The sequence below is a fragment of the Dromiciops gliroides genome, chromosome 5 (genome assembly GCF_019393635.1).
Source record: "Dromiciops gliroides isolate mDroGli1 chromosome 5, mDroGli1.pri, whole genome shotgun sequence".
Classification (NCBI taxonomy): domain Eukaryota; kingdom Metazoa; phylum Chordata; class Mammalia; order Microbiotheria; family Microbiotheriidae; genus Dromiciops; species Dromiciops gliroides.
This window is the reverse complement of record NC_057865.1, coordinates 85278844-85304976: the sequence shown is the minus strand read 5'-3', so window position 1 is coordinate 85304976 and position 26133 is coordinate 85278844. Positions and strand designations below refer to the sequence as shown.

Below are 26133 nucleotides of genomic sequence, written 5' to 3'. Positions count from 1 at the left end.
TGCATGTAGTAGGTGCTTAATAAATGGGTTCAGACTTGACTTCAATCTACTCTGCAAGTCTCCATTGTTCTTTGGTTCACTGAAAATTTGTGAAATGATAATTTGCAACCTATGTATTTAACTTCTCTTTTTCTCTTAAACTGCACTAAGACTTTTAAGTTACTCTGTAAATAATCTTATGGCTTTTAAAGCCTTTCATAACCTGGTCCCTTCATACTTTTTGTCAGCCTGAAATAAAAACTACCAAAGTAGCAAAAACTAGGATTTTGGGTTTTTGGAGACTGGTCCAATATACATGTGGGTGATACACCCTCAAATACCTCATCCTCCCAGTTCTAAATTCACTGATTATGTTTGCATGGCTTATTCCTCTAACCTATCTTAATTCTGTGCCTCACCTAGATGGCTAGACCATTGAGCTTACCATCAACCTTAAATGTACCACTTCTCTGATTCATAACCATACAGCATCACTTATCCCAAGCTTCTTTGTGAAATTAAAAGCCACAATTAGAATGGCTTTTTATTTCCAGGAGGAGCTTGAGATTGTTAAAAGTACTATGCATTTTCCTATCTAAAATATCTAGGATATTTAAGTATGACCATATCTTTATGGACTGTCTATCCAGCTAGGTGTCATATTTTGAACAATGGGCTGTCTTTATCCCCTTACATTTTTCTTTGTAGATTATTAGGCCAGGGGCAGCTAGGTGGCACAGTGGATAGAGCACTGTCCCTGGATTCAGGAAGATCTGAGTTCAAATCCAGCCTTAGACACTTGACACTTGCTAGCTGTGTGACCCTGGGTAAGTCACTTAACCCTCATTGCCCTGCCAAAAAAAACCCCAAAAAGCAAAAGTAGATTATTAGGCCATACTAGTTTGAGTGATAAAATTGTTTATTTAGGAGGCTCTCTTTAGTATTGTCAGAATGAATATAATAAAGTTATGTGCATAAGCTATATGTCTTAATTATAGAAGTTAATAGCATCTGATAATGTGTGCATGTATACAAACACACAGTGTGGTTTTCTATATTTAAACTTTTGAAGGCCATCTAAGAGCTTTGTAGGCTTTGAATGTAGTATATTGTAGGACACATCTAATATATATATTTTATAAAACCATACTTTGGAAAAGCTTTTGGACCTTTGGTAAATATGTCCAAGATTCAAAGGAAAAGTACAGTACTTTTGCAAAAAGTAAATAGTTGTTTTCATTCTTCTTCATGCTTTGATTTGAAAAACATTTTCAATCAAGTAATGAATGAATACTAAATTTAACATTCATACTAGTAATGAATTTACTGGTGCAACTACTGACATAGAGTGTCATAAGTAACAGTTTGAGGAGTAAATTTTCATTCTGATGTATTTCTTAATTGGAGAGGAATGAAATAGTGTCTGAAATGAGTTACATTTATTTAAGTAAATAATCTGAAACTTTGGAAATATATCAATATAGTTTTTTTTTTGTTTTTTTTAGTGAGGCAATTGGGGTTAAGTGACTTGCCTAGGGTCACACAGCTAGTAAGTGTTAAGTGTCTGAGGCTAGATTTGAACTCAGGTACTCCTGACTCCAGGGCCGGTGCTCTATCCACTGCGCCATCTAGCTGCCCCCTATCAATATAGTTTTAATTTTAAACTGTCCTTTTCTCTTGGATAAATGCAAATTTTCTGTGTAATTTGCTTCCAAATGATAATATTTACTTACTCTTGGGATTTCTCACTACTACTAATCTTTACTCTTAGAAAAAGAAAATTGAGAAATTAATGTGGTGATATAACTAAGGTAGAGACTTTAGGAGAGTATTTGTTTAAGGAAACAATAGTAAAACATTTTAGGATCTCCTTTTTAGAGATTTTTGTCTTTTTAAAGACAAACCTTCCTCTTTATCAGCAATCTATAACTAAGAAACTTGGAATTTCTTTTTAACTTGAATTGTGTCTGACTTATGGAAGACGTGTTTTAGAATCTTTTTCTTTGTGAAGTACATTATTCAGTGGAAAACGTGAAATTATCTTTCATTCAGAGTTGTCGAATTGATCTTTTACCTGGGACACCTTGCTATTCAAAGGAGGTGTTGAAATGTGCTCAGTCTGTTTTGGTGACCTTTATTACTCTGATTGAGCTTGTCTCTTCTATTGTGTTCTCTTCATTAACTTAAATGATCTCTGGGGGAAACTGGTCTCAATTTATGACCTGGGCTGAAAATATCACCTTTAACTAATTAACTTATAGTGGTCTCAGCTAAATAAAGCTTAATGGATAATTTTTAATCTATCCCTTTGCTGGGAAGGACTTTGACATCTTTCTTTCCTAGGATAGAATTCTTTACCCTTATCAAAAGAAGGGATCTTAAAGTCAAGACCAGGACAGAAAGGTTTTTAATTGTTTGTGTTTTATGTAAGTGGCTAGTGCCTACTAGATACTCTCAAAAATAATTAATATGTTTTTCTAGATATTGTTGATTGCTTAATTTAATTTCAGTAGTCGTGATGCCAGTTAGAAATCCACATTTAAAGGTCAGATTTTTATTTTTATCTTTTTATTTTTTATTTTATTTATTTTTTTGCGGGACAATGAGGGTTAAGTGACTTGCCCAGGGTCACACGGCTAGTACGTGTAAAGGGTCTGAGGCTGAATTTGAACTCAGGTCCTCCTGGATCCAGGGCCGGTGCTCTATCCACTGCACCACCTAGCTGCCTCAGATTAGTTTTTATATCAATTTGTCTTTCTGTTCTAATCTCTACTTTAAATTTTCTTCTACTCAAATTTTAGATTTTGCTCTAAAATTTTTTGTTGTCTCATGGATTCATGAAGGTAGAAGGTGGTTTGTGCCCTCTTTTTTTATTATTAATTTGGATTTGCTTTATTGTGTCTTGATTTCTCATGAAGTCATTAGCTTCCATTTGTTCCATCTTAATTCTTAAGCAATTATTTTCTTCAGAGAGCTTTTCCATTTGGCTTTTCAAGCTGTTGACTTTTTTCATGACTTTCCATTTTTTCCTCTACCTCTCTTACTTTTCCCTCTACCGCTCTTACTTTATCTTCAGAGTCCTTTTTGAGCCCTTCTATGGCTTGAGACCAATTCATATTTTTCTTGGAAGCTTTTGTTGTAGGAGCTTTGACTTCGTTATCTTCTTCTGAGGGTGTGTATTTTGATCTTCCTTGTCACCAAAGAAACTTTCTATGATCCGCATCTTTTTCTGACTGTTCATTTTGCTAGCCTATTTTTTGACTTTTAACTCCTTAAAGTGGGAGCACTGCTTCCAGGATGCACTGTCCCAAGTTTATGGGGATTCCAGGTGGTATGATTTAAGGAGAGGCACGGTTTGCACTAGCCTCACCTGTGCTCTGGTCTGTAAATAACCCCAGGCCTACTTGCTCTTTAATCGGGAAACAAAATTCTGTTTCACTGTGGTTGCAAGCTCCAGGCAAGCCTCCACCCCTCCCCCACCTGTGCCCATCCCTCAAGACTGCTTCCTGGTCCCCAGCATGGGCAAAACAACTGAGTATGGCCTCAGTGCCAGAAGACCCCCCTGTAATCTCCCCAGGCCAACTGCTCTATCCTTTCACCAGACCATGAACTTAGCAGAAGAAGCTGCAGCTGCAGTTCAGAGGCTCTGAAGGTGGCGTAGCCTGGGACTGAATCTGCACACACAGCAGCAGTGCTGTGCTTTGCTCTCACCCTGCTACAACATACCTTTCCTGCCAACCTTCTAAGACGTCGTTGGCCATTATTTGGAGGTTTTTGGAGAGATTGTGTGGGGAGCTCTGAGTGGTTACTGCCATCCCTCCACCATCTTGGCTCTGCCCTGGAAGGTGTTTTATGAGAAAGCTCCTCACATACCATCCATCTATGGAGGGATCCCAGAATAGCCATCTCATCATTTCTCACGTGCTCTCTCTTTAGTACTTCTTTATTGTCTTCAGAAACTCATCTTCCTGCAAGATCAGATCAACTTTGAAAAATCATACTTCCTTAGTACCCCCTGCCCCTGGGGCTTCTCCTAGATTCTCTATTTTCCGAGTGGACTCAGGGCCCCCATCTCCTCATTTCCTATCAGGTGCTTAGCATAGTGCCTGGAACATGTAGGCGCCTATTAAATGTTTATTGACTGACTGACTGACTCTTTGATCTAGTTTAATTTTCTTTTAGTCTGTTACTTGATTAAGGTTGATCACTTTCACTTATTTGGTTAAAATTTACTAACTACGTTCTCTTCTAAGTTCTTTTCTCTTTATAAATCTGGACTCCAAGGCTTTAATTTTTTATCTCTTGGTTTATTTCTTCTAAGTATTTGCATAATTCTTACTCAGTTGTTTTTTTTTTCATTGAAACTCTGGCGATATCATTAATGGAGTTATATTTGCAATGACTTTTCCTACTGGTTTATATTTTCTTTGATTTACACATCCCCCAAGCTTTAGTTGCTAAATTGGGGGTTTGTGCCACAGTCATACTCCACCCACTGTTGCTGCTTTTAGGGTTGGATTGATAGTCCTTGCTTAGTCTTCTTTTGGTTTGTATGTCAATCTCTATCTTCTGGCATTTGACCCAACCTTGGTCTTTGTAGTTTAAAGTGCTGGATATTCAGGGTCCTCTCTCGCATCTCAGGATAGAGTGTCAGGGACCTCAGAGTCCCTGGGCCTGGGCTGTCCCATTCTTAGCACTAAGTTATAGCTCTATACCAAGTTGGATGCTGCCTTCTGTTGTTCCCTGGGACTTCCAAGGCCTCCAACTTGGGGCTTTCTCAAAGGAGCTCTTCAGTCTTGCTGTTTCTGGACGAAGAACATAGCAAGCTGTGAGTGACTCATCTCTGGCCGCACTCTGGTTCTTGTTTAACTGTTATCTTAGTTTTTCATTCTATTTCTCTATCATTATTGGGTCTAATGTGAAGTTAAGGGTTTTGCTGGAGTCTTATCTGTGGGAGCTGAGTGACTTGTCTCCAATTCAGGTAGTCATCTTTTCCACAAGCCTGTCACTGTAACATCTGTAGAAGGATATGGTGCAGGGAGGGATCTGGAAAAGAGATTATTAGAGATAAATGGCTGTTTGAAATATTTAAAGGTTGTCCTATGGGAAAGGGATTACATTTGGCATATTAGAAAGAATCCTGGATTTAGAGTTTTAATTACCAGTGTTCAATTCCAGTATCTACTACTAGCTACTTGATACATAAGTATGTGACTCCATAAGTTCTTTTACCTCTCTGGGCTCCACTGTACTGTAAAAACAATGTGCTTATAAATTTAGAGATGCAAAGGACTTCAAATGTCATTTCATTTGTAGATGAAGAAATTAATAGCCAGAGAGGTTTAGTAAGGTGCCCAAGATCCCACAGGTGGTGAGACAGCCAGATTTCTACTCAAGTACTTGGATTCCAATTCTAGCCCTTTCTCCACCTTTTCCTTCTTCATGAAACAGCAATAAAAGTTATATGTTGAATTCTTGGCTACTTTCATTGTGAGGCAAAAGGGAAGAATAGAGGAATAGCTAAACTTTTATGTCCTTTAATATACCTGAATTGTCCTTTTCTCTTAATGCTGCTGCTATCAGAACTGACCTAACTCCCAAACCACCTACCAAAAGAAAACAAAACCCATGACATTCATTAAATCAGATGGATCATTGATTTAGAGGTTGAAATATTTTGATGATGTAGTCTCACATATTTTGTCCAAAATAATACCCATACCTGCAAGGAACTTGCAGTTCAAATACAATTAACTTGAATCTAAAAATATATGAGGGTTCCAAAGGAATGGTGCATAAGAGCTTAAAAAGCATGTATATCCGTGAGGTCTTTCCAGATTAAAGTAATCCATTCTTACTCTGTATTCCTACAGTACTTATATTACACTTAGCTATGCCATATATTAGAAGTGTTTTTTTACCATATACAATATTCAGTCATCACATCAAAGCCAATTTATACCTCTAGCCTCTGTCTATATATATATATTCTTTCTTACTGCTGTAATAGAGATACAGTTCTTAAGAGTGATCATAAATATTTTGTATTGACTTTGCTTTCTTTTTCCCTTTTTCTTTTGTATTGACTTTAAAGATTAATTATGAAAAACTATGTGTGTTTGTGTACATGCACATATCTATTATTACAAGCTATGAACTCATAAATTAAAGCGAGCTCATGCATATAACTTGAATACATTCATTCCAGGAACACTGCACAGCTTCCTAAATTAAATTTATAATCATTCAAAATAATGACTTAATAATCTATACACAATCTAAGTGCATTAAGAATGTTTTTTGCTCAGATTATGATAACCTGTTGTTGGGTAGATAGCCCTTAGAGCTAGTCCATTAATACTTATGTCTTGGTTAGATATTGCAGATGGAAAAATGTATAGCACTTTGAACAGTCCCCAGCTTCTCCTTGAAACAAAAGCCATCCATGAAGGTTTAAAGGATTGTAGATTTTTATTTCATGGAGATCCTTGGGATAAGAGACATTCCTTAGCTATAAATCATAGAATATGAGAGTCTCTAAAGAATTGAAGTATCAAGTTCTTGAGGTTTTAATCTGGATGACTGGAAGGATAGTGGTGCCCTTGACAAATATAAGTAAGTTTAGAAGAGAGGTGGATTTTAGGATAAAGATAATGAATTCTGCCAAAAAAAGAAAAAAAGATAACGCGTTCTGTTTCATACGTAGTAATATTAATAGCTAACATTTACATGACAATTTAGGTTTAAGAATAAAAGAATTTTAGAATTCTTGGTCATCAGAGTGGAACAATTGTGGTTGATGGTGAAATGAAGGTTGTGGTCATCTCGATATTTTTGTAGTTTGAAGGAGTATATCATAGGAGTTTGAGGACATTTAGTGACTACAATGTTTGGGGGAACATCAGTGTGTATGGTAAAGTTCACTAGTGTGAGGATAGGGTCTGAGGTAGAGAGGAAGACTGAGCCATGTACTGCATTCCTTGAAGAAAGAGATTTGATGAATTTGGATGGTAAAAAGAGGTAGATGACTAGAATGCACCTTAAAGGAAGAGAGCTTGCTAAAGGATGATAGCAGGACCTGAGTCAGGAGGAAAGGAATAATCAGATTCCCATTCTAGAATTAATATGTGGGAGAGGCATGAGAGAAAGTATAGTGAGAGTAGTAGAAAGAATACTGGAATTGGGTCATTAAAAGTACATAAAAGTTTCTTCGATCCTTCCTTTTCAATTCACTTTCAGGCTTCTTAGATTGATTAGAAACCACCTCTAATTCATCTTGAAGTAATTTAGCATGTCTAGCTTTAATATTTTGTCTACTGAGACTGATTTTGAAACTATCTTCCCACTGTAATCAGGGGTTTTTTATGGTCTTCTATTTTTCATAAATTTTCTTTACAGTTTTACAATTTTAGCCTCTGATTTTAACAACAATAAACATATAGCTGATATTCATAATTCATTGGATCTGTAATCTCTTTAAAATGAGTTCCTTCAGTAGTACAAATCACAACCATCATAGCTTCTTGTTCATGTCCTCCCATAAAGTTTCAGTAGGAGATCTAGCCAAACTGCCTGGGGATTTTGCTCTAGATTTTATGACATAATGTACATGATTCCTTTTCTAGTCAAATATGTCTTTGATAATATCATTCATAGAAAAATAACAATATGATATAGACTATTTATGCCTATCACACATCTCTGCATTGCCCTTTGAATGACCTGAAATTTTGATTCCTTAGAGACTTTTACATGAATCAAAACTATATATCATCAATAGGGCAGTATTGGTGTTAAAAATAAAGGTTTTGTTTTAGAGAGAAACTTGGAGTCATTAAACATACTACATAATTTCCAAATGCAAACAGTTTCACCCACTGTCTTCCTCCTATTCAATTCTGGCCCATTGGAGTGTCCATCTAGAGTGTCTGTCCAAGGTATCTGACTCATGGGTCAGTTTTTTGTCCTATCCTAGGATCATATATTTAGAACTAGAAGAATTCATGGAGGTCATAAATTCCAACCCTTTCATTTTACAGATGAGGAAACAAACCTAGTGAGGTTCAGTGACTTGCCCAAGGTTGCCCAGCTAGTAAGTCATAGTTGGACCAAAGATTTCCAGTCCTTGGCCAGCTACATTATGCTGCCTTCTATTGTCATAGTTTGTGCAGTGCATTTTAAAATCTACTTATTTTTTCCTGTGTGGGTTGTTAGGCTAATTCACCTGAGTTAGTATAGATCTCATTTAGTAGATTTTGCAGTGTTCCAAGTTTTGATAGGAATATCGATAGGCATCATTAATCAAATTTATCTTGTTCTGTCAAGAAATATTTTATGATTTCTATGTATCCACAGGAGACATCTTATTGGTGGTCATCATTTTTTGATCTACTAAATGAAACAGATGCTTTTTTGTGATCAACAAACAATAAACTCAATAGGGCTTCATATTCTCTGTACCATTTAGTTGTGTCACTGTAAACGTGGTTTGCTCTAGAATATTGTTTGTAAAACTAGTTGTTTCCTTCTCATGAATTAATAATGTTATCAATATATATCAAGTGTAAACTATTCTCAAAGAGTTTATGGATATGAACAAGTTATTAGTATGGATCAGTAGTTTTTCCTATCTTCTTGATTACCTCTTTCTGGTTAACAATAACACATTCATAGTGTTTTCCCAGTCATTATCTTCCTCATTTACAGATATCTTGAGAAAAAATCCCTTGCTATTCAACAGCTTGCAGGTTGGGACTTCTCTTTGTGTTTTTGGTTTATTTCAACTGTTTTTCCCATCTGTTTTTTAAGAACTATTTCTACTTCTTCATACAGCACAGTGACATTATATCTTATCAGCTATTGGGCTTCTCTCGGCCTCTGTATCAGGGACTTCATGTTATAGATTGTCTTATTCTACAGCAGGTTTTTGTTCCACAGAAAAAGGAAGGTTTCTGTTGATTTTTTATTAATGCAGTAAAACATGTAGGGGAAGGAGCATTAGAGTAGGGGACAGAATTCCTAGGTTCTCTTTCTTCCTCTTCTACAGAATTGTAGACTGTTAAGAGAGTTGCTTTATCTCTTTTTGCCCATCTGTGAAATGAAGAGATTTTATTCTTAGCTCTAAAAGTTTGTTTATACAAATCAGTCAACTAGCATTTATTATAAACGTGTGATAGTTTCCAAACACCATGCTAGGTATTAAGAATACAAAGACAAAAACAAGTAGTCCTTGGTCTCAAGATACTTATTGGAAACAACATATACACATAGAAGTAAATACAGAGAGAGAGAGAGTGTGTGAGTGTGTGCATGTGTAACTGTCTACCTCTCTGAGAGTAGTAAAGACTGGGGAAATGAGGAAAAGCATCATATAGGTGAGGTGATGCCTACTTAAGATGAGCTGTGAAGTAAAAAAAATAACCTCTTCAGAGAATTAGAGGTAAAGATAAAGTTCATTTCAGGTATAGGAGGACAGCCTATGCAAAGTCACCAGTATGGGAAATGGGATGTTATGTATGAGGAATAAGAAATAGGTCAGTTTGACTTGAACATGGAATGCATGAAAAGGGGAGTAATGGATAGTACTCCTGAAAAGGTAGACTGGTGGTTGGCTTTAAATGCCAAATGGAAAAGCTTGTATTGGATCCTAGAAGCAATAGGAAGTCATCCACTGGGCCTTTTTAAGCTGGAAAATCATTTGGTCAGACCCATACTTGACAGTTACCACTGGTAGCATGGCTTATAGAGGAAAGAGACTTGAAGTACAGATATATGCAAAGACTTCTTAAAAAAAATCTTCATATTCATTCCTCCTTTTCCTTCCCCTCCCTCCCCCTGCTCCTGTTTACAAAGTTCTTCATTATTTTTCTTAATCTCTTCATAGTTACTCCAGTGAAAAATCCTTTTATAAACTTAAATTTAAATATTTAAATATAGCATGAAATTTTTTTAAAAGAATTTTTTATTAATGTGGTAATGTTTTATATAATTGCACATGTATAACCTATATCTGATTGCTTACTGCCTCAGGAAAGGGGGGGAGGGAAGAGAGGAAAGGAGGGATAGAATTTGGAAGTCAAAACTTTAAATAAGAATGTTTATTACTATTTTTTTAAAAAAGAAACAATTTTTTTTTAATTAAGAGTCCCACATGCTAGACAATTTTGATGTCTTGTTTGGTTCTTTTTAGGGAGTATGTGTTTAAGGAGTAGAAAGCAGCATTCCAGTTGCATTGTGTTCTGTATGTAGCACTCTTTTTACACTCTTTTTTCTTTCTTTCTTTTTTTTTTTTGTGGGGCAATGAGGGTTAAGTGACTTGCCCAGGGTCACACAGCTAGTAAGTGTCAAGTGTCTGAGGCCGGATTTGAACTCAGGTCCTCCTGAATCCAGGGCCGGTGCTTTATCCACTGCGCCACCTAGCTGCCCCCATAATTAAACTCTTACTCTGTGGAAGAGGCTAGTAGGTGAGGTTGTTCTTGGAGCTGACAAGTCTAATGGATAAGAAATTCTTTGACACTAAAGTTATCAAGGTGTGAAATAGTAGGGCCAGTGTTGGTTAAAGGGTGTAATTTAGAACCAATCCCTATAGAATTCTGGCCCCCTTTGCCTCAGTTTTTATACCCTGACTGAAATTGAGGTGTCTAATGAAGGCAGGTTTTTGAGAAAGTAATGTTAATGTTTTATCTGCTTATTTAGCTGTTGAATTGCTTGAGGAGCCTAGGCTACTACTCTGATAGTTTGCCTATTCTCAGTTTCGCTTTTTATCACTTAGGAAGCCTTCAGTTTCATGCCAGTCATTTTAAGTGAGTAAATTAAGTGAAAGTGGTTTGAGGTGGTAGTATATATTGGCAAATTTCAACTCTCAATGAGAGATACTGCAATATACTGAAAATAGTATAGTGTAGTAGTAGTGGTGGTGGTACTGGTGTGACTTGTATTTTAATCCTGTTGGTGCCATTACCATTTAGCCTTTTTACTCTTGTTATATCTATGTCTAGTTGAAGTCAAGTCAAGTCAAGAAGCATTTGAATGCCTGTAATATGCCAAGCAGTAGGAATACAAAGAAAGGGGGCAGCTATGTGGCCAGTACCGCCCTGGATTCAGGAGGACCTGAGTTCAAATTTGCCCTCATACACTTGACACTTACTAGCTGTGTGACCTTGGGCAAGTCACTTAATCCCCATTGCCCCAGGGGAAAAAAAAAAGAAAAAAAAGGAATACAAAGGAAGGCAAAAAAAGGTCCCTTCTCCTAGGTTGCTCACATTCTAATGGGGGAGGGGGGAAAACAACATATAAACAACAATATGTACAGCATAGCTTCCAGTAAAGGAGATCAGGAGAGACTTTGTGCAGAATCATCTGGGACTTCAAGGATGTCAGGGAATCCAGGAAGAGAGCATGAGGAGGAAGAGTAGTCCAGGAATGGAGGACAGCCACTGAAAATGCATGGAAGTAGAGAGAGAGAATTCTATGTGAGTCAAACATCAAGGAGAGCAGTGTCATTGGATCAGAGTATGTGATCGGTCAAGGAAGAGTAAGATGTAAGAATATTGGAAAGGTAGGAGGAGTTCAGGTTATGTAGGGTTTTTAATGCCAATCAGGATATTTTTTGGATACTGGAGTTTATTGTCCAGCGGATGACATTGTCAAACCTTTGCTTTATGAGGATCAGCTTGTAGCTGAGTGGTGGTACTGGAATGGGGCTTGACACTGGGAGAGCAACCAGCAAATTATTGTAATGGTCTTGGTGTGATTTTTTTTTTTGATAAAAGTATTTTATTTTTTTCCAGTTACATATAAAGATAGTTTTCAACATTTGTTTATATAAGATTTCCAATTTCAAATTTTTCTCCCTCCCTCCCTCTTCCCCTAGATAGCAGGTAATCAGATATAGGTGTGTATGTGTCTGTGTGTGTGTGTGTGTGTGTGTGTGTGTGTGTGTGTGTGTGTGTGTGTGTATAAACACTAAACATATTTTTGCATTAGTCATGTTATAAGAGAAAAATCAGAGCAACAAGGAAAAACCTCAAAATAGAAAAACAGCCCCCAAAACAAAAGAAATAGTATTGTTCAATCAGCATCCATACCCCACAGTTCAAAAAAGAACTTTCTGGATTTGGAGATCCCCTTCAATCATGAGTCCCCTGGAACTCTCCTGTACCATTGCATTGGTGAAAAGAATCTAGTTGGTGTGATTTTAATAGGGCTTACGCTCTGAGTGTTTTATGTTAAATGCGTATTTGCCTTATGGCTATTGGATATTGATTACTAGGAAAAACCCCTGTGAAATTCTTATGCAGATAGTATAAATATTTTCTAATATTTTGTACATCGTTATCCATGAAAAATGAAATGTTTATTGTGTGAATGCTAAAACTTTTACTTACTTTTCATTTTTTTTTCTTTCCTTCTTGTAGGCTTCTCTACAGTTTAGCCTTTAATGCCAGGTTTCTGAGACATCTTTGGTATCTAATATCATCAATGACAACCCGGATGATTACAGGGTGTGTATTTTAAATGTTTGCAAAATGAGATGAAATGATATGGGGCAATCAAGTTTTGATATACAAAGTGGATGAATATGGACAAAGCTTATCGCAAATAGGCATTTTGCTAGTCATTTTAATATATTTGCAATTGGAAATAATTTTAATGCTTTCTGTTCCTGAAGAGATTTTTTGATATGCACATAAATCTTTTTTAAGATGCTACACATAGTCCATTTCCACAAATGCATTAAGAATATGGGTTTTATCTTGTTACAGTTTTTCCTTTTCTCTTTTGTAAAATTCCAGACCTTTTCTTTCCCTTTAAAAAAACATTAAAAATTTTTTTTAAATTGCCATGGTGCCACATATATTATCTCTTTTGAGTCTCCCAATAACTTTTTACTATAGATATGATTATTCCTATTTTACGTATGAATAAACTTGGAATTTAAACCCAGGTCTTTCTGACCCTTCATTCCAGAACTATGTACTAGGCCACTGTAACGATTGGAATGACGCCACCTGCTGGAGACTTACTGTAGAAGAGTTCCGCCCATGAAGCGCAGGTCTTTAAGGGCAAGACCAGGAGTCTTTTCTTTGGTGTCAGGAAGTGACGCGGGCTAGTGGGAGGAGGAAGGAAGAGACTGGCGCTGGTGGAGAGGGGAGCTAGAAATGCGCTCTCCCTTTAATAGATAGGAATCTAGGCCTTTCTCTCTCTCTTTACCAAATTCTTATTCTCCTTAATAAATGCTTAAAAGTCTAACTCTTGCTAAAGCTTATAATTTATTGGCGACTACTCATTGGATATTTTAGACAGTTTACCTAGAATTTTAGCCCTTAACACCACACTGTTCCTAGAGAAATTTTTGTGTTTGAGAATCCATATACACAGCTAAAATTTATTAAACCTCACTTATTTAAATAGCAACTGAAGAGAATATCATATTCAGTCTTAAACTCAAAGGAACTAGCTTAAAAGTATGGATTATTGTGATCTTTACTAGACAATAGTAAACGGAGAATTCCTTGTGTAAAGGTCCATTGTTATTAAAAAGTGCTCTGTCCTAGTAGCATGCTGGTGTAATTTTCCAGTTTTCAGAAGTGAAATACAGATGTTCTCCAAGGTAACAAAAAGCCAAGCAATTTTTAGATTTGAATCCAATTTGAAATAATATTTCTTTTATTATGAATTGTGATAAACATTTGCTCCAAGCTAGAAGCTGAAAGAATATTTTATTGTTTGCAGTTACTTCTCTATTGTTGTGGATTAGAGGTTTCCCTGTTCTTCCTGTTGATTGCAAGGTAGCTCTACTTAGAGAAGCTACTTAGAATACATTTCGTTTAACATATCCTCCCAGTGATTTTTTTTTTTAAGAGAAGATGAGAAAATGAAAGAAAAACTTGTCATGACTCCTACTTTCCAAGTAGGAAAAAACACATGTGAAAATGTTCCTGTAGTTGGAGGGAACTAAAGTATTCAGACCACGGTCATAAGCTAACTTCAGAAAACCAAAGCCTCAGTTCACACCTCAAATTCCTGTAAATTATCAGGAGCTATTCTGGCTACTGGAGGCAGTGGCATAGAAACCACTAGGGCATGTTCCTTGTTGGTCCAAAATTAAATGCTTTGCTAGCCGTTCCAGCATCTTCTTCTGAAGCCCATATGTGGGTGGTGGCATATTGCTCCAAGATGAAAAGCTTAGATTAAGATGCCATGAGAGTTAGAGTTTCTGAGGAGTCGTATAGGGAAGTCACTTTTGCCTTTTAGTGCCTTCTGGCGTTGACCATAGACATCCCTGTCTTGACTAGACCTATTATCCAAATCTTTTTTTTATAAAAAGAAATAGATGTTGTTGCTATTGTGAAAGGAATGTAAACTTAGAGTGAAAAGCTTGCCTTTTTTTTTTTTTTTAAAGTAAGGCAGTTGGGGTTAAGTGACTTGCCCAGGGTCACACAGCTAGTAAGTGTTAAGTGTCTGAGGCCAGATTTGAACTCAGGTACTCCTGAATCCAGAACCGGTGCTCTATCCACTGCGCCATCTAGCTGCCCCAAGCTTGCCTTTTTAAAGCACTTTAAGATACCATTTTTCCTTTGCTTCTCATAATAATAATAATACTATGTGGTAGTTATGATAGGTATCAGTCCTACTGTTAATAGAGGAAATTAAAAATCAGGTTACTGCAAAGGTCAGCATTAAATTAGTGCCAAAAGCAGAATTAAGACCAGTATGTCTTTGACTCCTATTTTACAAAATTTTTTAGGGCATCACATAAAAGAATGATTTTGTTGTTTGAAATCACAAATTGCTTTTCCTCACTCCAGAGTAGTGTTAACTTTCATTTGCTGAGGTTTGAAGCTGACTTTTTTCCTTGTAACTTGTTATGACCTTACCACCTGTTGGCTTAGTTTAATAGAGAAGGAGATTGGGAATCAGGAATGGCAGGAAATTTTCACTTACCTGTTGTAGTGTCACAGCTTAGCAACAGATATTGCTTATAACTCTCCTTAATTATTCCTTATTTGTTAGGAACAGATGCCCCTTTGCCAGGAAGTGGAACCATGATATGTGAAAGAAAAATAGGATATTAATTTTATCAAATTATTAATTAACATTGCTATGGCTACCTCCCACCCTCAACACCCACCTCTCCCCAATGTTTATTGATAGGGTAGGTGTGGTTGTTACATAATGACAGAGGTTTTATGATTTTGGCCATTTTTAAATTTGTGAAAATATTTAAACTAGTACAAGGCAAAAATTTGCTATGAACACTTAAATGTTAAATATTTCTTATAGTCTGGGAAGGGAAAAGAATAAGGGGAGGGAGGAAGCATTCATTAAGTATCTAATATGTGCCAGGTCCTATGGTAAGTGCTTTACAAATATCTCATTTGATTATATGATTTTTGTTATAAACTCATTTATAATATATGTTGCTCAATATATGAAGTCTTAAGTAATGAGGTACCTTATCATTGGTTATTAGAAGTGAATTTTTAAGACTTCTTGCTATAAAATACGTTTTCTGGGGTGAGGGCAGAGATAGGATTTTTGTGCTTATTTTGAAAGTAATTACTGAAGTGTGATACAAGGTGGCCTTAAAATCTTTAAAGTTGCACTAAGAATAGGGATACCTTGTATGTTACAGTTTTTAAAAAAATCTCTGCAAGTCTTGTAGTTCTTCTCTCTTAACTCGCATGAGTACTATGCTTAGAATAACCCAAAAGGGGAGCTATGCTATTTTTTTTTAAAGGTTTCACACGTTATCTGCATTCTTGAAAACATGTGCATTACAATAATTAAAATCACTTGAACAACAACAAAAAACCACTTGGCATTTGTATCAGCTTCATTTTATAGTTTGCCAGGATGTTGGTATAGCTTTGTGTTTTACTATGTTAACTAGATTTACTTGTTCTTCAGTCAGTGTGTGGAATATCAGTTAATAGCCATTCAAGCAAGTTCCAAGGCAGCACAGTGAAGCCTTCATCTAATGTCATTCAGTCATTTGTTATTCTTTTTGAAAGGGGCAGTAGAGACTGTATGGAACCTCTTTGTGTCTTACCAAGTGAAAAAGTAACTAAATGAAGCAAAAGAAGAAGGCAGGGCAGAAGTTACTGAATTGACCTTCTTGCATCTCCTTTTATGTCTGTGGAAAGTAGTATATTTTTCTATTATGATTCTATCTTTATCAATTTAAACTTTCTGAATTATTAAATATCAGCTATATTTAGTTTGACAGATATTTTTGCAGATAAAGCTTTGATGGGTGGGGAGTATCAGGTCTCTGAGGTGGTGCTCTCAACTCTCAACTGTGCATGCCTCTGTGTGTGTGTGTGTGTGTGTGTGTGTGTGTGTGTGTGTGTGTGTGTGTGTAGTTTTAAAAACTGTTTCCAGGGAAGGAACAATAACAGGGTTTTTTAGTTAGTTAAGGGTCCCTTGCAAAAACTATGGTTTTCCATATATCTAATCTCTTTTCATCCTACTGAAATTTAAATCCATTACTTGTTAAATATGGATGACTAAAAAGCTGATCCAAAATCTTTCAAAGAACGCTTTACATTTATTTCCCTAATAAATTCACTTACCTATTGTGATATCATAACAACTATAATGTAATTTCATTCTATACTTCTATCTCCTTAATATAACCTTTCACAGGGGGGCAGCTAGTGGATAAAGCACCAGCCCTGGATTCAGGAGGACCCTACTTCAAATCCAGCTTCAGACACTTGACACTTACTAGCTGTGTGACCCTGGGCACTTAACCCTCATTGTCCCGCAAAAAAAAAAAAAAGAAAGGTTATATTTCTTTGTTCTTTCTCAAAGACTGCTGTGAAAAACTTTGCAATACAAATATAAAAATGTAGTACTAGTAATACTTTCCTTTTTAAAATATTAAATATGAAACGGCCAGAAATATTAGCATGCAACAAATTTTTGTTACCAAAATAAGGTTAATTTTTCATATATTGTGCTTTAAAATCTGTCCTTCCCTCCTTGTCTCATAGTCATCCTTGTAACTATATTTCCTTAGGTCTCTTAACAACCAACATTATCATATACAGGCTTCTGTTCTTGGTCCTTACACTAGCTTAATATAAACCTTAATAACTTTTCCAGGTTTTTAATTTCATCAACACTAGGAGAATAATAACTCCTATCCTTCCTCCTGCATAGCAGTCTATTATAATAACCAAAAGAAAGTAGTCATAAGTGAAAGTGCTTTAAAAAAATAATTCAGTTTTAAGTTCCATATTTTCTCCCTCACTTTTACCCCTCTCCCACCCACTGAGAAGGTAAGGAAAATAAAACTCATTACAAATTTTCATAGACATACAAAATAAATTTCAGCATTAGCCATGTTTCATGGGGGGAAAAGAAAGAAATAGAAGAAAATATTCTTTAATCTGCACTGTGTATTAGTTCTGTTTCTGCACTTGGATAGTAGATTTCATCATGAATTCTTTGGAATTGTGTTTATTCATTATGTTGATAAGCATTACTCTTTCAGAGTTACTATTTATATGATACTGCTTTTACTGTATAAATTGTTCTTTTGGTTCTGCTTACTTCACTTTGCATCAGTTCATGCAAGTCTTTGTTGAAACCATCATTCCCATCATCATTTCTTATAATACAATAGCATTCTACCACCTTCTTATACCATCAACTATTCCCTAGTTAATATGGAAATGCTTTTCAATGGCAAGCTATTACCATTTTACATTTTTGGTAGTAACAATTTTGGGGTGGTTTTTGTTTTTTCTACAAGAGATTTTTATGCTGTATCTTTTCAAAGTAGGGATGGGTTCTGTAAATATATTTTAAGCTCCAATGTGTGCTCTGATAGTTTGGGACATTGATGCAGTAAAAATCTTATTACTGTACAGTGTTTGAATAAATGGTGAAGCAGTTTGATATAGTAAGTGTATGTATATCCTGTGAGCCAGGAAAACCTGGGCTCAAGTTTAGGTTTTGACACATTGGCTTTGTAATCCTAGACTAGTCATTTAGCTCCTTAGTACTTTAGGAATCTAAAAATGCAGAGAATGTGACAGGTAGCATAGGTAGATAGACATTTTCTCACTAGTAATTGCCTATACTAGTGAAATGTCAGGTCTTAGTATCCCTATTCTTATCCCTTATCTTGAATTTATCTACTTTGATTCTCTCAGTAATTGATACATGATAAATCATTTTTCTCCCTCATCTCTGACAATTAGTAAAGGAACTACTAGTAAGAGCTTGAATTATTCTGAAGTTATTAGGTATAGAAATTGAAGTATTTGTGTAAGGAGTCATAGCTGGAATATAATAGATCCTCCTGTATTAGATTTTCTAGTTCCTAGACTATTGTTCTTTCCATTGGAGTAATTTATAAACTCGTATCTGTTTATAACTATTTGAGATTGCTGCATTTTAAAATGAGTATTTGAATTGAAGTTTATAGCGAGAGAAAGCAATAGAAGAAAAAGAGATTTGTGTTTCATTAACCCCTATCTTAGTGTATAAGGAGCAAGACTTTTGACCCTTTTTGCCAGTCATATTCTCTCCTTTTAAAGTGTAAGTGCTTAATTCTTGTTTCTTGTCTCCCAGAGGTTTATGGGTTTCTTTAAAACAAAGTTAGGGTTGTTTATTTTTAAGGTATTTCTTTCTATTTATCTGCTTTTCTAGCATCATAGAATTTCGGAGTTGAGAAAAAAGACCCTAAAGATGATTTAGTTAAGATCTTTACTTTTACTATTTAAAAATTGAGCCCCAGGAAAATTAAATGATTTGTCCACCATCATAGAACTACTGTTTACAGATTCACAAATCTACAGTAGTAGAGCCTTTGTGTGTGATTATAGATAAGAGTGAGAATTAGGGTTAGAGTCAGAGTTGGAATTAGAAGAAAAGATGTTTTTTTAAAACCTCCATAATTACTTGCTGGAGCAAAAATGTAAGAACAAATAATTTATTAAAATTAGTGCTAACTAGCTGTGTGACCCTGGGCAAGTCACTTAACCCCAATTGCCTCACCAAAAAGAAAGAAAGAAAGAATCAGTGCTAAGACTAAATTTTATTCAAAATGAAAAAATAAAGAACTTTTCATTAATGTTAGGTAAGATTTAAGAAATGTCCATTGTTTTGTGAGGCACTGTATTTGGTTCCTGAGACAGTTACTGAGAATCAAACATCTGTTCTCATAGGAACTCATAATCTAAAACAAAAGGTAAATATTTCTTGTGAAAGGGTTATAGCTATTTGTCAGGGAGTCCTAAAATATATTGGTGGAGTGACGGTGACTTTTAAAGGATGTCATCTGCAGACATTAGGTTTTCAAAACTCAGTACCTTTTAGGATTATGTAAATCGATTGTTTCCTTGGTGGTAAGATTCTGTTTTGGACTTTACATATCTTTTGCCCCATTGAATTTTGTACATGCAAAGAAGCCACATTACTAAGTGTTTTGTAGAGCTGAGGAACATTTGGGTTGGAAGGGACTTTAAAGGCTGTGTAAGAATTACTCCTACAACATCTCAGTCTTCTGCCTCTTCATGAACATTTTCTAATGGTTTGGTATTCTACCTCAGAAAATAATCTCTTCCATTTTTAGGTTTCCCTAATTGGTTCTGAGATACTAGCAATCATTAATTTATACACAGACTAAAACTAATCTAATATTGATTGTAAGTTTTTGTTTTTGTTCCTTCAATTCAAGGTCCATGGTACCATTGCTTCAGGTCATATCAAGAGGTTCTCCCATGTCTTTAGAAGATTCCAGTCGAATCATCCCACTCTTTTACCTTTTTAGCTCCTTGTTTAGTCATTCACTAATTTCCATACATGATAATGAATTCTTCGGTGATCCCATAGAAGGTAAGCATTTTGAAGATTGCCTTTCCCTGAATATACAGCTTCATACTTTTAGCAAGTAGCATGAGAGAATTAGAGCATATCAGACATCTAACCATGTGTGAAAATGGCATTAATTTTATAAGAAAATATAACTTAGATTTTTTTCTAGTTGTAGGTCAAAGACAATCATCATCAATGATGCCTTTTACATTACAAGAGCTTATAATATTATCACGATGCCTTCGAGATGCCTGTTTAGGAATCATCAAATTGGCATATCCTGAAACCAAACCAGAAGTTCGTGAAGAATATATTGTAGCATTTAAAAGTGTGGGAGTAACAACTAATACTGAAATGCAGCAATGTATACAAATGGAACAAAAACGGTGGATTCAGTTATTCAAGGTACAGTATGAGGGTGGTTTTTTTCCTTTTAAACTACTGTAATTCAAAGGAAATATAGCTTTGTTTTAGCTTGTTTACAGTTTAATGGGAAAAAATTGTTTTAAGATACCTTTTGGGATTCAGAAATTGTCCAGTTATCAAATAATTCATGTTACTTTCTTGCCATGTTGTTTTTGTTAGAAGATCTTATACAGATTTTTTTCTAGTTATCACATTTTAATTTGCTGCAGTAAAAAATAAGAGTATTAATTTAATGTGCGTTCAATGTAAATTATTTCAGAATATCTCCAGCATATTCTTATCCTTTAACTATGGCAGTCAAGAAGCTGTAAGTTACAGTGGCAGGAATATTGGCAAGAAACCACCTCCACTAAGAATTTAACTATTGGAGGGGAAAAAAGAAGAGAAAAAGGGTGCTTGACTTGCCATGAAATTTCTGCCACAAACATATCTAGTCAGCTAAAATTGCTCATTAACAGACTGAGAGCAGAAGAAATGCATTTTCCAAATTGAATGCTAGATTTACAGTCCGTTTAATACTAGCGACCTCTCGCACACTAATGTTCAGTTCGAGTCATCAGCTGTCCCTTCAGGTCTTTTATCACTGCTTTTGTCAAGCTATCTATTTAATTGAAAGAAGTTAATTGAATGAAAATGATCAACTAAGCTTGTATTAATATTGCTAATGGAACTTTCTTCTTGGCCATGTTTGGAGAAAGATGTCATGCTAGACTTTAGGAAAGGCCCATTAATGCTTGCACTTAACCTGATGGGCTAATTAAGGAATGCTTATTCATTCTACAAGTCTACTATAGTCTCTATCCAGCCCATTCTGCCTGATTTTACAACACATTTCACTTATGAGCATCAGCATTAGTAGCAGTGAGGATAGCTGATAATGTTTTGATTGCACTGACTATAATACTAATTCATCACTGAATTTATAATCTGTACAGATTGCTGTTATATATGTGCATATATATTTGCACAATTTAATTAAATTACTTGTGTTTTATATTTCTAAATAAACTTTAAATTTAAAGGTATTCCTTGTGTCTCTTTAAAAGATTGGTACCTCATTAGAACTTAGTTGGAATAGTCCATTTTGTCTGTTTAGTACTTTTAACTATTTGTCTTTTCTAGTTTTATTATGTAAGTCTTCTAGTTATTACAAGAACATCTTAATTTTCAAGTGTTTAATTAGGTCCTAGGAGCTTGTTAACTGATACCAGATTTCATATACAATATCAAAAAGCATTGTTTTTATGATAGTTTCTCTTTAGAACCTAGAAATCTCAGTTCATGCCATTTATTAAATATTTCCTTAAGGATTTTTTTTTGTTAGACTATAAAAAATTCAAAATTGTTAAGCTCCAGAACCTCTTACTACCAATTAATTCATGTAGTTCATAATGATTGGTGTGAAAGTTTGTTGTCCTCCCCCACCCCCCACCCCCCAAAAAAGATTTTTGAAATCGTTATTTCAGTAGCCCTGGGGAGTTGAAAATGAATTATTCTAACGACAAGGAAATTTAGATTGCTGTTATTGGATGAAAAATAAAGACAAAGGCAAACCCTTCCCCCATCTCCATATCTGCTGTGGATTTATTATATCCCTGGAAGGGAAAAAATAGCAGTTAGAAAAAATGTATTTTATAGCCGGGAGAAAGTTCTAGAGTTAGCAAAAATGCTACCTTCTGTATGAAGCCTTTCTTTGTTTCCCTAACTACAAGAGCTCCCCTCACCCCAAATAACTTGTATTTTTATGTTTGTATTATGTATGTACATGCTTGTACATACATCTACATTCACATACTTATGCAAGCATAAATACATGTTGTTTCAGACTAGAATGTTTGTTCCTTGCTGAGAGACTTTCTTTTTTGTCTTTGTCTTTGCATCCACAGTGTCTGGCCTATAGTAGGTACTTAATAAATGCTTTTTGATTGATTAGAGCAAAATCTTATCTTCGTTGAGCAGGATTTTATTGTCTTACAAGAATTTTAGTTATTTAACACATATTTTATGAATGTCTTGGCCATGTTTAAAATAAAACTGCTTATTTTTATGAAAAGGCAAATTAAAGAAAAATTTTACCTGAATAATTTCTAGTTTGAATTGATTTTTCTCAAATTTCAAAGTGGGAATATCTGACTTTTAACCATCATCCATTTTCATTTTCTAGCATTATGATGGGCCTCCTGAAATAATTTGTGTGAGAGGTTCTGCTGGCTGATAGCACAACATAGAGTATTAAGTGGATACAGTCATCTTTCTTTGTCAAGATAAGAATTGAGGTCGATTTGCTAAACCTTCCATTGACACTACTAAAACAGTTTACACATTTATCACATTTATAAACTCTTCCTGAAGTTTAATTTACAGCTATAATTGCTTTTGCTTTATGATAAGAAAGAAAATCCTGTTTTTGATGTGCCCTTTTGTAGGCCCAAATGAGTATCTTGCACTTAATGTTAAGTTCTGAGAAATCCGTCACCAAGCTAAAATGTTCTTTTAATGACTTCTACAATAGGATTTTCTATTCATTGCTGAACATAGTGGGGGACAAAAAGGAGTAGGTTAGTGTAAATGGAATCTCATGCCTTTGATAAGGTGATTAAAACCAGTAACCATTTTCTAGTCAAATGGTTACTCAAAAAGCAGTGTTAGTTTACCCTTTAAATAATTTTTTTTCTGTAAAGATTTATCATTTGATATGCTAGAACCTTCTGTTTAATTATTTGTGTGTATGTAGTCTCTCCTGTAGAATATAAGATCCTTTAGGGCAGGGACTGATGAATTTTTTGTTCTGGTTTCCCTGGAACCTAGAAAATAGTAGAGCTATGTGATCTCTTTGGTGCAGGGAAATCCCAGATGAGGAGACTCCTATCAATGCAAATCACTGTCTTAGAGAGTTACCTAGAACATAGAGAGGTTAAGTGACTTGCCCAGGGTCACATAGCTAGTATGTGTCAGGTCAGCTTCTGGCTTGGAGACCAGTTCTATCCCCTGTACTGTGCTGTTTCTCTCTGGCAAGTAGTAAGCACTTAATAAATGAATAAAAATAAAAAATAAACTGAAGGTTTCTCTATGATTCAGATGAGAAAATTGAGGTACTAGCAATATTTTCACCTCTAAAATAATATCTGAAAATATATGCCTTTAACTTATACAAATCCCCTGGACTGAAGCCTGAAAGAATAATAGAATTTTGGCGATGATCTCTTCCAGCTGCTGTCTTATATGAACTTAGGCCCAGGAAAGTTAGTGACTTTCCCAAGATATCAGTGGTGCACAAGTATACTGCACAGTTATTATTCAAAGTCAGCACTATTAAGCACTGTAACCCTGCTGCATGTGACTTACTAACTGTAGTTTTGAACATACTAGCTGAATACTTGTTTTACTTGTCACAGTATTTTGTTTTGTTTTGAAAATTGACTTATTTTTACTCTTATTTTCTTTATCTCACTGACATTCAGTATCCCTTCCAGACTTCTTTTCTTTCTAAAACGAGTTTTTGCTCCCTTTTTTGCAGCACCTACATTTTTCTGATAGGACCCTTTCCATTTCCTTCCCAGAGTCATCATTATATCAAAGAATGGAAGGGAAAAGAATACGTTTTATATAGCTAAAAATAGATCAAATAAGTATGGTAATAATATTTCTGTTTGGAAAAAAATGTTTTTATAGATATCTCTTGTTTTTACATTGCCTAAATTTCTTCTGGTATCACTCTCAGAGAACAATCAAATGTAACAAAGACTTTATTTTAAAAAAGGAAGAAAAGGAAGGAAACAAGCATTTATTAAGCTACCCCTACTTTATGCCAGATGCAGTGCTAAACTCTTTACAAATATTATCTTATTTGATCCTTACAGCCCTTATCCACATTTTACAGTTGGGGAAATTGAAAGAAACAAGGGTTAAGTGAATTCCCCAGGGTCACGCAGCTGGTAAGTGTCTGAGGTAGAATTTGAACTCAGGTCTTCCTGATACCAGGACAGTATTTTTTACCCATAAGAGAAAGTAAAGCAAATCCATACTATAATCTCTTTGGGGCTCAGTTTGTTCTTTGCTCTTTATTCTTTATAATTTTGCAACATTTGCAAATTTTTAATATTTTTATTTTCCATTTATATCATTGGAGTGATTGAGTATATTGTTTTCTTGACTCTGCTTATGTCACTTGGCAAATTCATAAGTCTTTTTGTGGTTCCCCTTATTCATCATTTTTATCATTTCTTATGGCATAGAAAATTCCATTATATTCATATACTGTATGGGCACATTAGCTATTTATTTGCTCAATTCCAAATTGCTTTACAGGTCTACTGATTCACAGCTTCACCAGCAATACCTGTTTCCCACAACCCCTTTTTCCATCTTTGCCGATTAATTTATCTGTTTCTGTCCTTTCATTTTATTTGTACAGAAACTTTTAAATTTTATGTAATCAGAACGGTTGATTTTGTATTTTATGATTGTCTCTAGCCATAACAGGTTAAAAATCCACTTTCTACTTTTATTCCCAGGTATATGATATGCATTTCTAATAATTTTTAGATGTGTCAGTTTAGCTCTTAATTTCTGCCTGACTACTTTCCAATTTTCCTAGCCATTCTTATCAAACAGGGAATTTTGTCTAGGTAATTTATGTTTTGGGGTTTACTAAACATTGGACTATCAAATTCCATTATTTCTGATTGTCCCTTGTTAGTTCTATTATTGATCTACATTTCTATTTTTTAACCATTATCAAATCTTTTTTTGATTGCTGCCATTTAATAAAGTTTGAGGTCTGGAAATGTTGTTCTACTTCTCCCCCCACCCCCTTTTCATTAGTTGATATGCTATTTTAGATCATAACATTTAAAGACTCATTCTAAAGCGGTGGGCATTGTTTTGGTCTTACTTCTCCTAGTTTTAACACCAAATATGAGGGATTTGGGTTTTTCCAAAAATAATTAATTAGATAACCACAGTATTCCAATCAGGTAGTACCCAAGAATAGCCTTTGTTCTCTCAAAGCTATTAGTCTTGGCTCTAAACTAAAATAAGTGTGTCTTAAGTATTTTCCCTTTTACAACTTGTTACATATTATGTATAATATATAAACATTTAAATATTAAGATAATTTTTGCATTTTCTACTATTTTATAATTTTTAAAGAACTTAACATAGTCATGGTCATTTGTGCTTGAACTTTAAAAAAATATTATCTAAACTATTTAATTTTGCAATTCCAGTTTGGCGTACTACCTGTTATGAACCTAATATTCCTCCTATCTATACTCAAAATTGATATTGATAAGCACATCCAGAGGAGTCATGATTCTTTAAATAAAAGTATTTTTTTAATTATGAATTTAAACACCAACAAAGAGCATTTCTGCACACACACAACCCAAAAATCTCCATTTCATACCACTTGATTTTTTAAAAGTATTTATTAAATTTTACACATTACTTTGAAAATGATTCTGTTGTTCTGTTTCAAAGATTCCTTCTGGATTTCCTGATGTTTTCTTTGGTTCATTTAAATAAAAAAGTTTCAGTGACTTTTTTTGATCTATTGCTAACTGTCCTCCATCATAACCAACTCTCCCCCCCCCCCCCAGCTTTGCTGTTAAGAGGTAGATGACATGTTTTTTTGTAGTTCTTCTGGAGATGATGCTGGACATTGCATTGATATGGGTTCAAAATTCCTTTCTTAACATTGTCATTTAATTCTTTCTTTCCTTTTTCTTCCTCCCTCCCTCCCTCCCTCCTTCCTTCCTTCCTTCCTTCCTTCCTTCCTTCCTTCCTTCCTTCCTTCCTTCCTTCCTTCCTTCCTTCCTTCCTTCCTTCCTTCCTTCCTTCCTTCCTTCCTTCCTTCCTTCCTTCCTTCCTTCCTTCCTTCCTTCCTTCCTTCCT

The 26133-nt window shown here is 35.0% G+C and overlaps 1 protein-coding gene across 3 annotated transcripts in view; it reads left to right on the top strand.

The window, feature by feature from the left end:
• Window positions 1–26133, top strand: part of UBE3C (ubiquitin protein ligase E3C) — a 172506-nt gene that overhangs the window by 51004 nt on the left and 95369 nt on the right. For all 3 annotated transcript variants that reach the window (XM_043967090.1, XM_043967093.1, XM_043967091.1), the window contains exons 11-13: window positions 12396–12482; window positions 19676–19833; window positions 19982–20217. In XM_043967090.1, the coding sequence (XP_043823025.1) occupies window positions 12396–12482; window positions 19676–19833; window positions 19982–20217 (481 nt within the window). The remainder of the gene's footprint in view (window positions 1–12395; window positions 12483–19675; window positions 19834–19981; window positions 20218–26133) is intronic.